This window comes from Mus caroli, chromosome 15, assembly GCF_900094665.2.
Source record: "Mus caroli chromosome 15, CAROLI_EIJ_v1.1, whole genome shotgun sequence".
Classification (NCBI taxonomy): domain Eukaryota; kingdom Metazoa; phylum Chordata; class Mammalia; order Rodentia; family Muridae; genus Mus; species Mus caroli.
The window spans coordinates 70,373,957-70,387,117 of record NC_034584.1 but is presented as its reverse complement, the minus strand read 5'-3'; the positions used below and the strand labels follow the sequence as shown (position 1 = coordinate 70,387,117).

At 53.9% G+C, this 13,161-nt stretch overlaps 1 protein-coding gene across 8 annotated transcripts in view; it reads right to left on the bottom strand.

Moving 5' to 3' along the window:
• Positions 1–13,161, bottom strand: part of Mroh1 (maestro heat like repeat family member 1) — a 74,725-nt gene that overhangs the window by 16,513 nt on the left and 45,051 nt on the right. For 4 of the 8 annotated variants that reach the window (XM_021183457.1, XM_021183461.1, XM_029469604.1 and 1 more), the window contains exons 14-31: positions 12,419–12,538; positions 9,710–9,823; positions 9,276–9,420; positions 8,998–9,038; positions 8,558–8,699; positions 8,240–8,292; positions 7,699–7,806; positions 7,046–7,165; positions 6,657–6,779; positions 4,650–4,796; positions 4,547–4,573; positions 3,542–3,664; positions 3,322–3,401; positions 2,998–3,112; positions 2,774–2,869; positions 2,141–2,245; positions 877–1,012; positions 665–777 (exon numbers count right to left, since the gene is read on the bottom strand). In XM_021183457.1, coding sequence (XP_021039116.1) covers positions 665–777; positions 877–1,012; positions 2,141–2,245; positions 2,774–2,869; positions 2,998–3,112; positions 3,322–3,401; positions 3,542–3,664; positions 4,547–4,573; positions 4,650–4,796; positions 6,657–6,779; positions 7,046–7,165; positions 7,699–7,806; positions 8,240–8,292; positions 8,558–8,699; positions 8,998–9,038; positions 9,276–9,420; positions 9,710–9,823; positions 12,419–12,538 — 1,908 coding nt within the window. The remainder of the gene's footprint in view (positions 1–664; positions 778–876; positions 1,013–2,140; positions 2,246–2,773; positions 2,870–2,997; positions 3,113–3,321; positions 3,402–3,541; positions 3,665–4,546; positions 4,574–4,649; positions 4,797–6,656; positions 6,780–7,045; positions 7,166–7,698; positions 7,807–8,239; positions 8,293–8,557; positions 8,700–8,997; positions 9,039–9,275; positions 9,421–9,709; positions 9,824–12,418; positions 12,539–13,161) is intronic. The other 4 variants (XM_021183458.1, XM_029469606.1, XM_021183459.1 and 1 more) reach the window with 4 other exon arrangements.

Sequence of the window (13,161 nt, the reverse complement as noted above, 5' to 3'; positions counted from 1 at the left end):
CAAGAAGAAGAGAAATGTTCATAGACAGGGTTACAAAAGAGGATTCACTGAGGGAGGAGCTAATTTGGCTATCCTTAGAGCCCTGCTGGCCTCCAGACTAGACATCTCTCAGGCTGGATATGGTACCCAGGGCGTGTGGTACACAGGACAGGAAAGAGACATTTTAGCCCCGTGTTGCACTTCCAAATGCTGTGGACAAAGTGCCTCAGCCTCCTGGGACCCAAGACGGGGCCCACGCTGGACCATGCATGTGGCTCTAAGCAGTTGTCAGCTCTGGTTGGGACACTCACATAAACACCAGCACCATGCCCTCCAACTCTAGAAACCCACCAAGTCTTCATTAAGGAAGCCGGGGGCAGGCGGCAGGCAGCTGTACAGCCGGATGCATCTCAAAGTATTCAGAGCCCTCTTGGGCATTCCCCAAGACCTCACCATTGGGCACACCTTGATCCTGCCCAGACTGTGGTATCCCGAAGCAGGCAGGTATGGGAGACAAGGCAGTGTAGACCAAATGGGGCCCCAAACACCAATCCCTTGAATGAAACCTGCTCACAGCTGCCCCTCCGGGCCTGCTGAGTGAGAGAGGTGCCAAGTGCTTCCTTGGCAGTCCCTTAGCCCCAGGCGCTGCAGCCCCTCCTTCTCGTTGCTGGGATTCCGTAAGTACCTGGGCTATGCTGTGGCAAGTGTGGAAAAGGATGGTGGGATCGGGGTTCACAAGGCCATCCTTCAGGGTGAGGAGCCGCTCGGCCACATCATCACGATGGTCTCGGGAGAAGCCTAAGGACCAGAGTTGACTGAAGCCTTCCCCAGTGATTCCAGTCTGACCCCACACCCAACTCTTGCCTCCATGGTCCCCACATCCCCAGCAGGGCTCACCCTCATAGCCCAGCTGCAAGTAGAGCAGGGAATAGACACAGCCCACGGCTTCCTGGCGGGTGGTAGTCCATGTGTCTGCACACCGTGGAGCAAAGAGACCGACCAGGAGACCCAGGTTGTGGAAGGGTACCAATGTCTGCAGGGAGATGGAAGGGGGCGGGGCTGTCGGGATTCTGGGGAATAGTCAACCACAGCCTTTATCAGTAGGACCTAGAGGGGGGCTATGTGGCCTGGACCCTCCAGCAAACGTTTCCTCTTCACATCTAGTCCACCTCGCTCCCTAAGTGTAGGGAGTGGGGCCATAGGACTCTGCTGACCCAACTGCCACCGGTGAAATGACTCCCAGATGGCAAGTCTATGGACAGGGGAAGGAAACAGTGTAGCCCTTTACCCTGAGTGGCCCTCAGTCCATCTCTCAAGTTCTGCTCACCTTATATTATGAGCCATCTCTCCCTCCTCAGAGCAGCCCTGCCTCCTGCCTGTCAGAGGCTGTAAACCCCTGCTCCCAGGACATACACACATGCCTCCCCTAGTTCCCTCAGCTGGACAAAGCAGGCCTAGATGCCCCTGAAGCTCCACATCCCAAAAGTCACCAGATGAGAAAGGGGAATTTCAGGTCAGCAGTGAAAGGTTAAGGCCGGATGCAGACCTGGGAACAGGTGGCTGCTGTTCCTAATATGGTTCAACTCATGTCAACATAAACTGAAAGAGACCACAGTTATCTCTACCACACAAACATACACCCCAAAACAAGACAAGATCATCACAAGAAAACGCCCAGTATGATTCCAATAGAGGACAAGAAGATGTTTGTAAAAGTCCACTCTCCGTTCCTGACAGAGTTCTGATGAACACAGCCAGTGCCAATCAAAACCAAGTGGCTCAGCAACGGAGCTAAGCACAGCCTCCTAGGAGTGGCTGCTTCACCCATGGTAGGTCCTTGGTCCTTGTCAGAAAAGACTGAGGCAAGGAAGGAAAGCAGTGGGAGGCCAGGGAGCCTGCAGGTTGTCCTGAGGCCAGGCAGAGGGCTGATGGAGGGAGGGGTGAGGGATGCTGGAGAGAGGGGTGAGGGGTGCTGGAGGGGGGGTGAGAGGTGCTGGAGGGAGGGGTGAGGGGTTCTGGAGAGAGGGGTGAGGGGTGCTGGAGGGGGGGNGGAGGGGGGGTGAGATGTGCTGGAGGGAGGGGTGAAGTATGCTGGAGGGAGGGGTGAGGGGTGCTGGAGGGGTGAGGGGTGCTGGAGGGAGGGGTGAGGTCCAGTACTCACGCTGACATGCAAGTGCTCCTGGAAGAACTCCAGCAGGCAGGCGCCCAAACCAAGTGCTCGTGCCCGCTCATGACCCCTCGGGGATTTGATCCACGGGCTCAGGTGCTGTACGAGAACAGACCTGACACAGGTGCCTGCTGTGGGAGCAACCCAGGAGGGCAGAAGCCCACATCCCAGTGGGACCCAGGGTGGCTCCCACCTTAGGGCCTGCTGTAGCTCGCCCCTGCCCACTCGAGATGGCTGAGAATGATCCAGGCCTCTTAGGCACTGGATGCCTAGACTAGGGACGGGTGCTGCCCCAGCCCGCTGTAACAGTGGAAGGAATGGGAAGGACACCACGGCAGGGTGTGCATGTTGTCATCTTGCTTGCCTCGGGTGCTTAGCAGATGGCAGCCAGGACTCATGTGATCCATCCCAGAACTTGTAGCAGTCAGGGAAACGCAGCAGAGGCACTATCTGGCCAGAGGTGCCCAGGCAGAGGGGACGCGGTCAGATGCCCCTCCCCTAGAGAAACTGCCAAACTGTCTCCTTAGTACCTAACCACAGTGGGGGAGGGGAGCAGGAAAGAGACAGCCAGGAACTAGGTGGGACAGTCAGACTCCATCACCCCAGCAGTGCACACCCACAGCACACCTCTACCATGATCTGCAGGCCTTGGGGGGTCATGTTCTGCCGCAGCAGGCTTGTCAACAAGTCTTCAAGGGCACACACCGTGTCCAGATACAGAGGCTGCAGGGAGAGCCAGACCACCAGACCCATGCGTGATCCCGCTTCTTTCAGAGGCAGATCTCACTCCCTGCCCTGCTCCTGCCCCACCCTCCACCCCCACCCCGCTGCCACCCTTGGACGTGCAATACCTCCCGGCCAATGCCATCTTCCCCCTCAGCCTCAGGTGGCAGGGCCATGACACTGTGTAAGCAGCTGTGGACCACATCTGCCTGTGTCTGCTCCTCTAGTGCAGGCTCCAAGTTGCTGAGCAGCAGGTTAAGGGCACCAATAAGTGTCTCCCTGACATCTTCTCCAGCCTGCCCTCCCCACAACCCCGCCCTAGAAACCACTGGGCCTACATGGATGGTCCAGCTACCATTACGTTCAGACGATTTCTGATCTATAATGCATTCTATACATCCGCATACAGACCCACAGGCCCACTCAGTGCACAGAGAGGCAGGAAAGGATACACCAGGTATGTGCAGGCCAGCATGGCTTTCTTCCGAATGGGTGTTCTCAGGCAGTCTGGAGGTTCTGCCCTGATGAATTCCTTGGGGAGGCAGCATATAACAGGCCCTATTAGCCTCCTCCCTGCCCCCCCCCCATCTCTCCCATGAAGTGGGTAGTTGAGGCCTCTGAGGCGCAGGGTGGTCTGCACCCACTCAAGCCCAGTGACTGCCCGGGCCTCACCATCATCTGTGTCACCAGCTCTGTTTTCCTCGAGAAGTGGAAGGAGCTGGCTTGTGCGCTGCTGCACATGGCCTGGCTGACCATGCATAGGCTCTGGACGAGGCAGAGCTTCAGGGCCGGGTCCTAGAGGAAGAGCTGGCTGCAGGAGGTTTGCATATCTGCCCCCAGAACTGCCCCAGAGTAGCCACAGAGCAGAGCCCAGCCTCAGAAACTGGAGTACACGCCCTTTCTTGAACAGCCAGAGCGGCTGTTCACTGTGACCAAAAAGCCCGACAGCAGCCTCCTGACCGAGGAAGAGACCTAGGACCTGAAGTTCCAGGGCCTTGGCCCACAGGGGAACTGCTGTGTACTATGACAGTTTCATAGGAGACAGGAGAGAGGCCATTCTGAGAAACAGAGGGCCAACCCTCTTACTCCTAGGGGCTGGGCGGGGGAAACAAAAAAACTAAAAGAACCTCACCCATCCAGCCCACTCCCTCACCCCTGAGGCTCCCCACTCCTCAGGAAGAAAGAATTGTCCCTCTAAAAGGCCTGCCAGGTTAGTATCAAGGACGTCACAGAGGAAGTATGTTAATGAGACCAAGGGAACCTTTGGCCCTTTTCAATAGTTCTGGGCTTAACTAGCCCTCCCCTAGGTGCTCTCTGGGGTCTAGAGAAAGGCAGCCCCAAAAGCATTGGGAACAGAGCCAAAGGAGCCCGGAGCTATCGCTGGGCTATGTGTGTGTGGGGGGGGGGGACACAGCTGTGAGTGGCCTATCAGCTGTCTCTAAGGATGTAGCCCAGGATCAATTACCCAGAGGCAGAGAAGCCTGGCTCTGTCCTCAGCGCGCTTGCTTAGCTGCTCCACAGGGAAGTGGGCAGGAGTCTCAGAGCTGTACTCCACCACACTTCCCCAGGACCACCATGGCCAGGAAGCCCAGCTCTAGGTTTGGCTCTGCCCCAAAGCCCAGCCCAGAGGAGAGAGAAAAGCATAGTTCACACACGGTCAGTCACCATACACTATACCTTGGTCTCTACCTTTATTCCCAGAACCTAAACAACAAAGAGTGAAATAAGGTAAGACTCTGGCATTGTGTGTCTGGCCCCCATGGACAGCGGCAACGCCCACCTTGGTGTTGAAGCACTGGAACATGTTGCGCAGGATATCAGACTCTACCCTGGCCAGCACCAGCTCTCGAGGAGCCTGGGCAGCCACGTGCCCATAGCATAGGATCAGAGAGCTCTTCATTCTTTCCACTTCGTGCTCGCTTCGATCCTGAGGTAGAGAGTCAGCGGGACGGCACTTACTCAGTGAACTACTCTCCCAGGGAGCCTTGCTTTGCAGTGGGCTTTCTATCCCCTAAAACTCCTGGAATAGCCAGAGCCAGCTAGGGACACCAGAGGGAGCATCCAGGGATGGCAGGAGGGCAGCCCTGGGCCCACACATGCCCACCAGGAACCGTTTGGTTGCAAGAAAGGGCTGAGGCAGTGGGACCAAGAAACAGGGGAAAGAAAGCTGGAAGCCTAACAACCCGAAAACTAGGGCTTGTAGATGCCAACATCAGAAAAGACAGTGTGGGGGTGGGGGCAGGAGGGGCAGGAGCTACAAGTGGTCGCACACCTTTATCCCAGCACTCTGGAGGTAGAGGCAGATCTCTTTGAATTTGAGGCCAACCTGATCTACACATCAAATTCTGTGCTAGCCAAGGCTAAACAGTGAGGCCCTGTCTCAAGATAGAGATAGAGGGAGCTGGAGAAATGGCTCAATGGTTAAGAACACTTGTTCTTATAGAGGATCCAAGGTTCAATTCCCAGCATCCACATGGTGGCTCACAACCATACATAATTCCAGTTCCAGGGGATCCACTGCCTTCTTCTGACCTCAGTGGGATCAGGTGCATAAATATACATGTAGGCAGAACACTGGTACACATAAAACAAAATGAAAATGAATAAATAAATCTAAAAACACTTTTTTTTCCCTTTTTTTTTTTTTTTTTTTTTTGAGATAGGGTTTCTCTGTATAGCCCTGGCTGTCCTGGCACTCACTTTGTAGACCAGGCTGGCCTCAAACTCAGAAATCCGCCTGCCTCTGCCTCCCAAGTGCTGGGATTAAAGGTGTACTCCACCATACCTGGCCTAAAAACACTTTTAAAAAGAGATAGAGGAAGACGAGAAAGAGAAAGAAGAGGTGTGTGGGTCCTTGCACTCCTGGGTCAACCCTCGGGTTCCATGAGTGGAGCAATCACTAGACACAGAGCAAAATGGCCAGGGTCAGGCATGGTAGGAGAGTCTGAAAACCCAAGCACTCAGGGCAAAGGACAGACAGCCTGGCCTTAGAGAAGGGGACAGCTCTAAGTTCCCCAGCTGTGTGGTTCAGATAGGAAATGTCCCTAGAGCTCAAGGGTCCCCAGTGCTGCAAGGGTTAGAGAAACATTTGAAAATGTCCCTAAAGTTCACATGTCCCCAGAGCAGCAGTGTTCAAAGACAGAAACCCTTGGAAGTGACTAGTTCATCAATGCACTAACCCATTACGATTCATAACAATGGCAAAATTACAGTTATAAAATAGCAATGAAAATTACTTTGTGGTTAGGGGTCAGCACAACATGAGAAACTGCATTAAAGGAGTGCAGCATGGGGAAGGCAGAGAACCCCAGAAATGAACTCTTTGAAGGGTTCAAAGCAGCACGGGTCTAGAGGCAGTTAAGTGTGCTCTTGGCTCCTGTGAGGTGAAAAGCTCTCTTCATCTGCCCCTCCACCATGCCTGGCCTGCACAACCTCTGAAACTAGGAGACAGACTACCTCTTCCTCCTTAAAGTCGATTTCCTCAAGTATTTCGTCATAGCAACAGAAAGCTGATCACCACAGAACCTTGCCACTTAGAACTCTCATTACCCACAGCTAGAGGAACAGCACTCCAGTCAGCTAGGGCTTCTGGGAGGCCCTCAGTGGGAGGAGAGCTCAGGCCCAGAGGAGGAATGGAGGATACAAAGCCTGAGGGAACCCAGCCCTAGCCTTCATCTTGAGAGAGAGCAGAGGGCAGGAACCCACCCTACCGCAGACATGAAAAGTGGGGCAGCCACAGACAGATATCTACTCACAAGGACGCTGTTCTGGGTAATGACCGTCTTACCTTAAAAATGCTAAAGATGCCGGTGGACTTCCTAAACACGTCTGACCTCACAAAGTCCTCCAGCTGTGCTAGAGTGTCCTCAAGGTGGGTAATGGCACAGATCCCAAAGCAACAGGCCAGGCCCTGGGGAGGTGCACGGGTGTGCTCACACTTGGGCACAGTGGCCCACCTGCCCACACGCTGTGTGGGGAGGAGTGTATATCCACACGTACACAAAGTTCCACACACACATAAACCCGAAGGCACACCAAATACACTCGGACATCCTTGTAGAAGCAAGCAGTGTGCTTCGTGTGCAAGCATGTACCTATGTGCTCACAGCACACGTGGCTAGCTCAGAGTGGCAGATGAGCACGGCCTCACAGCCCCGGACACTGGGGACTACCCACCTCCTGCTCTGCCTCTTCTTGGTATCTGGCTGTCTCCAGCAGCTCTCGGAGGTGTTTCCTCACCACCTCCTTACTTGAAGCAGCGCCCAGCGTGGTCCCTATGCACTTATACAGGAAGTTCTGGAACACAGTAGAGAATGCAGACGACCCTGACTCCCGAGCAGACAGACACTTGCACTGTGGTGGGTACTGCCAATGGAGAGCTGTAGTCTTTCTTCTTTCTTTTTGGTTTTTTTGATATATGGTTTCTGTGTGTGGCCCCAGTGTCCTGGAACTAGCTGTGTAGACCAGGTTGAACTTGATCTCACAGATCCGCCTACCTCTCAAGTATTTGGGGTTAAACGTGGGCACCACTACACCCGGCCCCTTGGAGAGGAAGCTGTATTTCAAGCAGGACATAGGAAGGGTCCTGCATGAGGAGGTGAGACCCAAGCTGTGTCTGAGGAACAGTGAGCAGGCAGCTGTCCCCCATCTCCCAGTTGTTAACTGCAGCGAGGAGCCTCCTGACCCTGCTTGCTTTTTGTGGCTTGGCCAGGGTTGCCAGAGTCAGGAGACAAAGACACAGACAGGCAAGATCAAAGACTCAAAGCGTGAGAGCTGGGAGCTAGGGAATATGCAGAGGTCCCCGTCCCCAGCTAGCTTGTCTCAGGCACCTTCTCCTGAGGAGTCCCACTGTAAGAGGGCAGTTGCTTGCACATCTCTTGGCTCAGCTGGCAGATCCAGATGTTGTCAGATACCACAGTCAGGGTGTCTCGCAGGAACTGAGGGGGGAGAGCATTGGTGAGGCCTGAGGCAGGGCCTTGACACGTGATAACCTTATGGTGACTCCTGTTGGTAAGTGATCTTTGAAGGTGGGTAGCTATGAGGCACGCTGAAGCACAAACGGCTCTGAACTCGGCTGGAGATGGGGGAGGAGGGAGAAGCCCTTTCTGTGTCCAGGATGAGCAAAAGTCCCTCACATTTGGTGCTGAGTGATGCCAGGACATCTGAGACCAGCCGCCATCCTTACCCCAAACTCCCCCCACCACTGAGCCCATCCCCTAGTCACACCACCAGATGAAGTTGGATAACAACAAGTCCCTAGGAAGGCACAATACACCGGTCCCACATTTGCTGCCCCGGCCCTCTGTGCCCAGGCCCAGAATGTCCCAGAAAGGCACAGACAGGCCCTTGGCCTTCTGCTCCGTCTCTCACCATTAGAAGCTTTTCTTCCCACTCCTTCAGTGACAGGCTTTCCTCGGTGTGCTCTGAAATGACCAAGAAGCCCACTGGCTGGGGTCCTGCCAGGCAGGCTCATTCCAACATGCACTAGTGGGCCCTCCTTGTCTCTGGGAATTCCCAGGAGAGGAATGCAGAAACCAGTCAGGGCACAGTTGGCATCCCCTTCCCTTGTGAGCCATCCAGGCCCTTTCTTAGATTACAGCTTGGATCATTTCTTCCAACCCAAATGGCATACTGGGTGCTAGTGGGGTCAGGGGTGGCTAGGGGGCTCCTGAGCCTCACGAGCCTCACCATCCAGGTACTCCAGCAGCACGGGCATGGTTGTCTCCCACCGCTGGCCCAGGAAAGGGTGGATATTCTGATGCATAACCTTCAGGAGGCGCAGGGAGGCCGCTCCACGCCCATCTCCCAGGTAGGGATTAGAAGACACAACCTGAAGGAGAGAAAGGGGGGTTGCCTAAGCATGGAGCCACCTGCCATCTCCCGGCCACAGTGCCCAACCTGGGGACCAGCTTCCCAGGGGTGAAGGGAAAACCAGCAAACACGGGGGCAAGGAATGCCAATGAGATGGTGGCAAGGGTCAGGCTTGCCACAGAGCTGACAGGGACTCTGGGGCCGAGAGGCCACTCTTCTATCAGAGTAAGCACAGTCACGCTGACACCTACTAGAATGTCCCATGAAGGATGGTGTCAGCCCGTGTGCTGAGACACAGTAACAGACCCGTTGCTTACCAGCAGTCGTGTGGTCATAGCGAAGGGAGACGGGAGGTTTGCTGGACAAGAAACATGGAAACAGTTACAAGGCAGGGATAGGATAAAAGATGGGACCATAGGCACAAGCAGGCAGCTGGGGTGGGACAACATTCAAAAGCAGCCGGGGGTGGGGNGGGGTAGGGGGGTGTCAGAAGCAGGGGGGCAAGGGCAAGGCAGAGAGCTGAGAGAGGATAAGGTGTAAGGGCATCATGGCGTCGGTGGGGTCAGCCAGGGGCACGGTGGTTGGGCCTCCACACCATTCGCGTTGTACTGGATGAGGAAATCATCTGCCCCAGCCTCCTGCCTCTTCAGGGCTAAGTGCACAAGGCTCCTGCAGAGCGGGGTGAGGGCTGCAGTGAAGCGCACCGGGGTGAGGAACTCGAGGAGGTAGGGCCAGAGAACCTGAAGGACAGAGGGCCACGGTCTGTGGACTGCAAGCGGGCGGGCACGGCCTCCGGGGCAGTAGAGATGTCAGAACTGGATCTCCACTGCTGTACAGGAGCAGGGTAGTTTGAGAGGGGCCGATGCTAAGACAGACAGTGTGTCCGGCCATTGCTGAGAGATCCTCTGCGCACTGTCCGGCCATTGTCCCCTGGAGGCCACACTCTCCGCTCCAAGCCAGGGACGGGGAGGGCAGGAAATCTTGGACTGGGAAAGCTCAGGCAGCCAGTCTTGGGTCAGAGACACGCACACTCACACTGTTCATCCTGTCCACCGTGGTGCTGACCAGGTAGAGGGTGCGGATACTGACAGCCCGCACGCTATCTGCCGCCAGGTCCTCCCCATCAGGGCCAGGCTTCTCAGGCTGGAGGAAGAGGCAAACGAGAGCACGTGTGGATGACTGTCCACACACCAAGGTTAGCATGAGATGGACCACGAGGTCCATCAAGGTTAGCACAAGAAGGGGAAAGGCTGGCAGAAAAGGAAACGCAGCAGACTCACCAACCCTGCCCCTGAGAGGATGTCTGTCAGCTCCCACAGGCAAGCACACCAAAATCACTTAAGAAAAGCTGGTGGGATGGCTCAGTAAGTGCTTTCTGTGTGAGACTGACAAGCTGAGTTTGATTTCAGGATCCAGTGGGCCAAGGAGAGACCTAAAGTTGTCCTCTAAGCTGTATATGTGGTTTATGGAATGTGTGTGTGTGCACACACACACATACAATCTCTCTCTTCCTCTCCCTCCATCTCTCCTTCCCTCCTTCCGTCCGTCCCTGCCTCTGTTTCTGTCTCCTATAAGCTACTGACTCCAAGGTTCCTTGGCTCAGCAAGTCACAGTACTTGCTGTCAAGCCTACTAACCTGAGTTGGATCCCCAGAATTTACATGGTGGAAGGGGAGAACCAACAAACCGTCCTCGGACCTCCAAAAGGCACCTCCATCCACACATACTTGTGGACACAGTAAGTAAATATTTTTAATTTGGGGGTGGGATATCGACTTTTAGAAGATTCTTCTCTCAGGCTGGAGAGATGGCTCTGAGGTTAAGAGCACTGACTGCTCTTCCAGAGGTCCTGAGTTCAATTCCCAGCAACCACATGGTGGCTCACAACCATCTGTAATGGGCTCCACTGCCCTCTTCTGGTGTGTCTGAAGACAGCTACAGTGTACTCACAAACATAAAATAAATAAATAAATCTTTTAAAAAATTCTCTCATATATTCCATTCTGAATGCAGTGTCTCCTCCCTCCTCCCCTCCTAGTCTCCACCCCACTCTCTACACACCCCTCTTCCATTTCTCTTCAGAAGAGGCAGCCTCCCATGGACATCAACCAAATATATATGTATTAACAACAACAACTAATTTATAGTACCTACTAGGGGAGTCTATTCAACTTCTGATAGCAACTTACTGGGACTAAAGACTGAAACAGAGGACATGGCGTTCTTCAGTTCTTGTCTAATAACCTACAAGCTACTACTGTGAAGACGCAGAGGGCAAAGCAGGCACCGGGCTGGCAATCGCTCACATGTGAGAGAACTTTGGGACCCATTGGTGGGAGAAGTGGGAAATGAAAAACACCTCCCACAGTACTTCCACAAGTACACCAGTACCTACACACATACAAATAAATAAAATGTCAAGAACATTAGTGGCTAGAGAGATGGCTCAGTGGTTAAAAATGTCTGCTGCTCTCCAGCACTCGGGAGGCAGAGGCAGGCAGATTTCTGAGTTAGAGGCCAGCCTGGTCTACAAAGTGAGTTCCAGGACAGCCAGGGCTATACAGAGAAACCCTGTCTCGGAAAAACAAAAACAAACAAACAAAAAAAGAGATGGGCCAGCAAAACTGCTCTTACAGAGGACCTGGTTTGATTCCCAGCACCCGCGTGGTAGCTCACAACCATTCATAGCTCCAGTTCCAGGGAATCCACTGCCCCTTTCTGGTCTCTATAGGCACTAAGCATACACGTGATGTGCATACATACATGCAGGCAAGTATTCATACACATAAAAAAGAAATCTAAAATTTTAAATTATACTTTAAAGGATAGACACTGAGTCCTGTTTGGGCACTGTACATAGTGGCAGAAGCACTAGAAGAAGACAACTCGTGGTGGTTTGAGAGAGAATTGTTGCCTGTAGGCTCGGATATTTGAATGCTTGGTCCCCAGTTAGTAGTGCTGATTGGGGGAGATTGTGGCATCTTAGGAGGTGGAGCCTTGCTGGAGGAAGGATGCCACTGGGGCAGGCTTTGAGTGGGCTTGCCCACTCTCTGTTCTCTCTCTGCTGCATGCTTGCATTTGAAGATGTGAGCACTCAGGTGTCTGCTCCTACCAGGCCAGCTACTTGCTACTATATCTCTACCATAGTGGACTCTGATCCCTCTGGAACCAGAAGCCCAAACAAACCCTCCCTCCTATAAGTTGCCTTGGTCATGGGGTTTTATCATAGCAACAGATTCAGAGCTGACCTTAGGACAATCTAGCTTTTCTCATTCCAAGAAACCAGATCCAGAGCTCACAGCTCAGGAACTGGAGCGCTTACTAGTTACTGTATGACCAGACTGCCCACTCCACCGCACAGTTTCCGTACTAGCGAGTCAGTGCCCAGTGCATACTAAGAAGCCCAATGCCACCTGGCTCCACTCACCTGCTATTTACAGTCTACATTACCACGTCTTACCCTGCTCTCCTTCAAAAGAAATTGGTGTTTAATAACTTTAAATAGGAGAAAGCCAAAGTTTCTGTCTTCTGCCTCTGCTTGAGTTGGGTATCTGTTGAGTGGACTCACAGGATGCAGAGACCCTGACTCAGCAACCAAAGGGACCCTCAGCCCACGCAGCCCACGCAGCCCCCTGCTGCCAGGCCAGATGCTCTGGGTAACCAGTGCTAACAGCGCTCATGAGAAACACAGGCTGAAGAGCCTGACACCCAAGAAATCCAGAAGCAGGTGCGTCCTTACCTCCTCGGCGGGCAGGGCACACTGCTGCACAATGTACTCAACCATCACCTCTCCTCCAGGCTGCTCCAAGTAGCCGTGGTGGGCCATGGCACTGATCACCTGCACCACAGCCCGTTTCACCTGCCCAGAACCGAGAGAAGGTCAGCAAGGGCCTCAGGGGCCACATCTGGTCCTGTGCTACATTTGCACCCACACCTGCACCCACATCTGTATCAGCACCATACCCACACACACCTACACACCTGCAACCACATCTGTATCAGCACCATACCCACGCCCACACACACCTACACACCTGCACCCACATCTGTATCAGCACCATACCCACGCCCATACACACAGTGCCTACAGCTGGGCCTGCATCTATACTCACACACACTGGTTTGTATACGTACACCACACCCGTACCTACAGCCGCACTTGCACCTACACTTACACACACATTCAGCACCATACCCACGCCCACACACACCTGCACCCACATCTGTATCAGCACCATACCCACGCCCACACACACCTACACACCTGCACCCACATCTGTATCAGCACCATACCCACGCCCATACACACAGTGCCTACAGCTGGGCCTGCATCTATACTCACACACACTGGTTTGTATACGTACACCACACCCGTACCTACAGCCGCACTTGCACCTACACTTACACACACATTGGTTTATACATCTACGCCCACATCTGTACCCACAACTGCTGCAATCCCCAGCGCCTCGCTTCACGGAA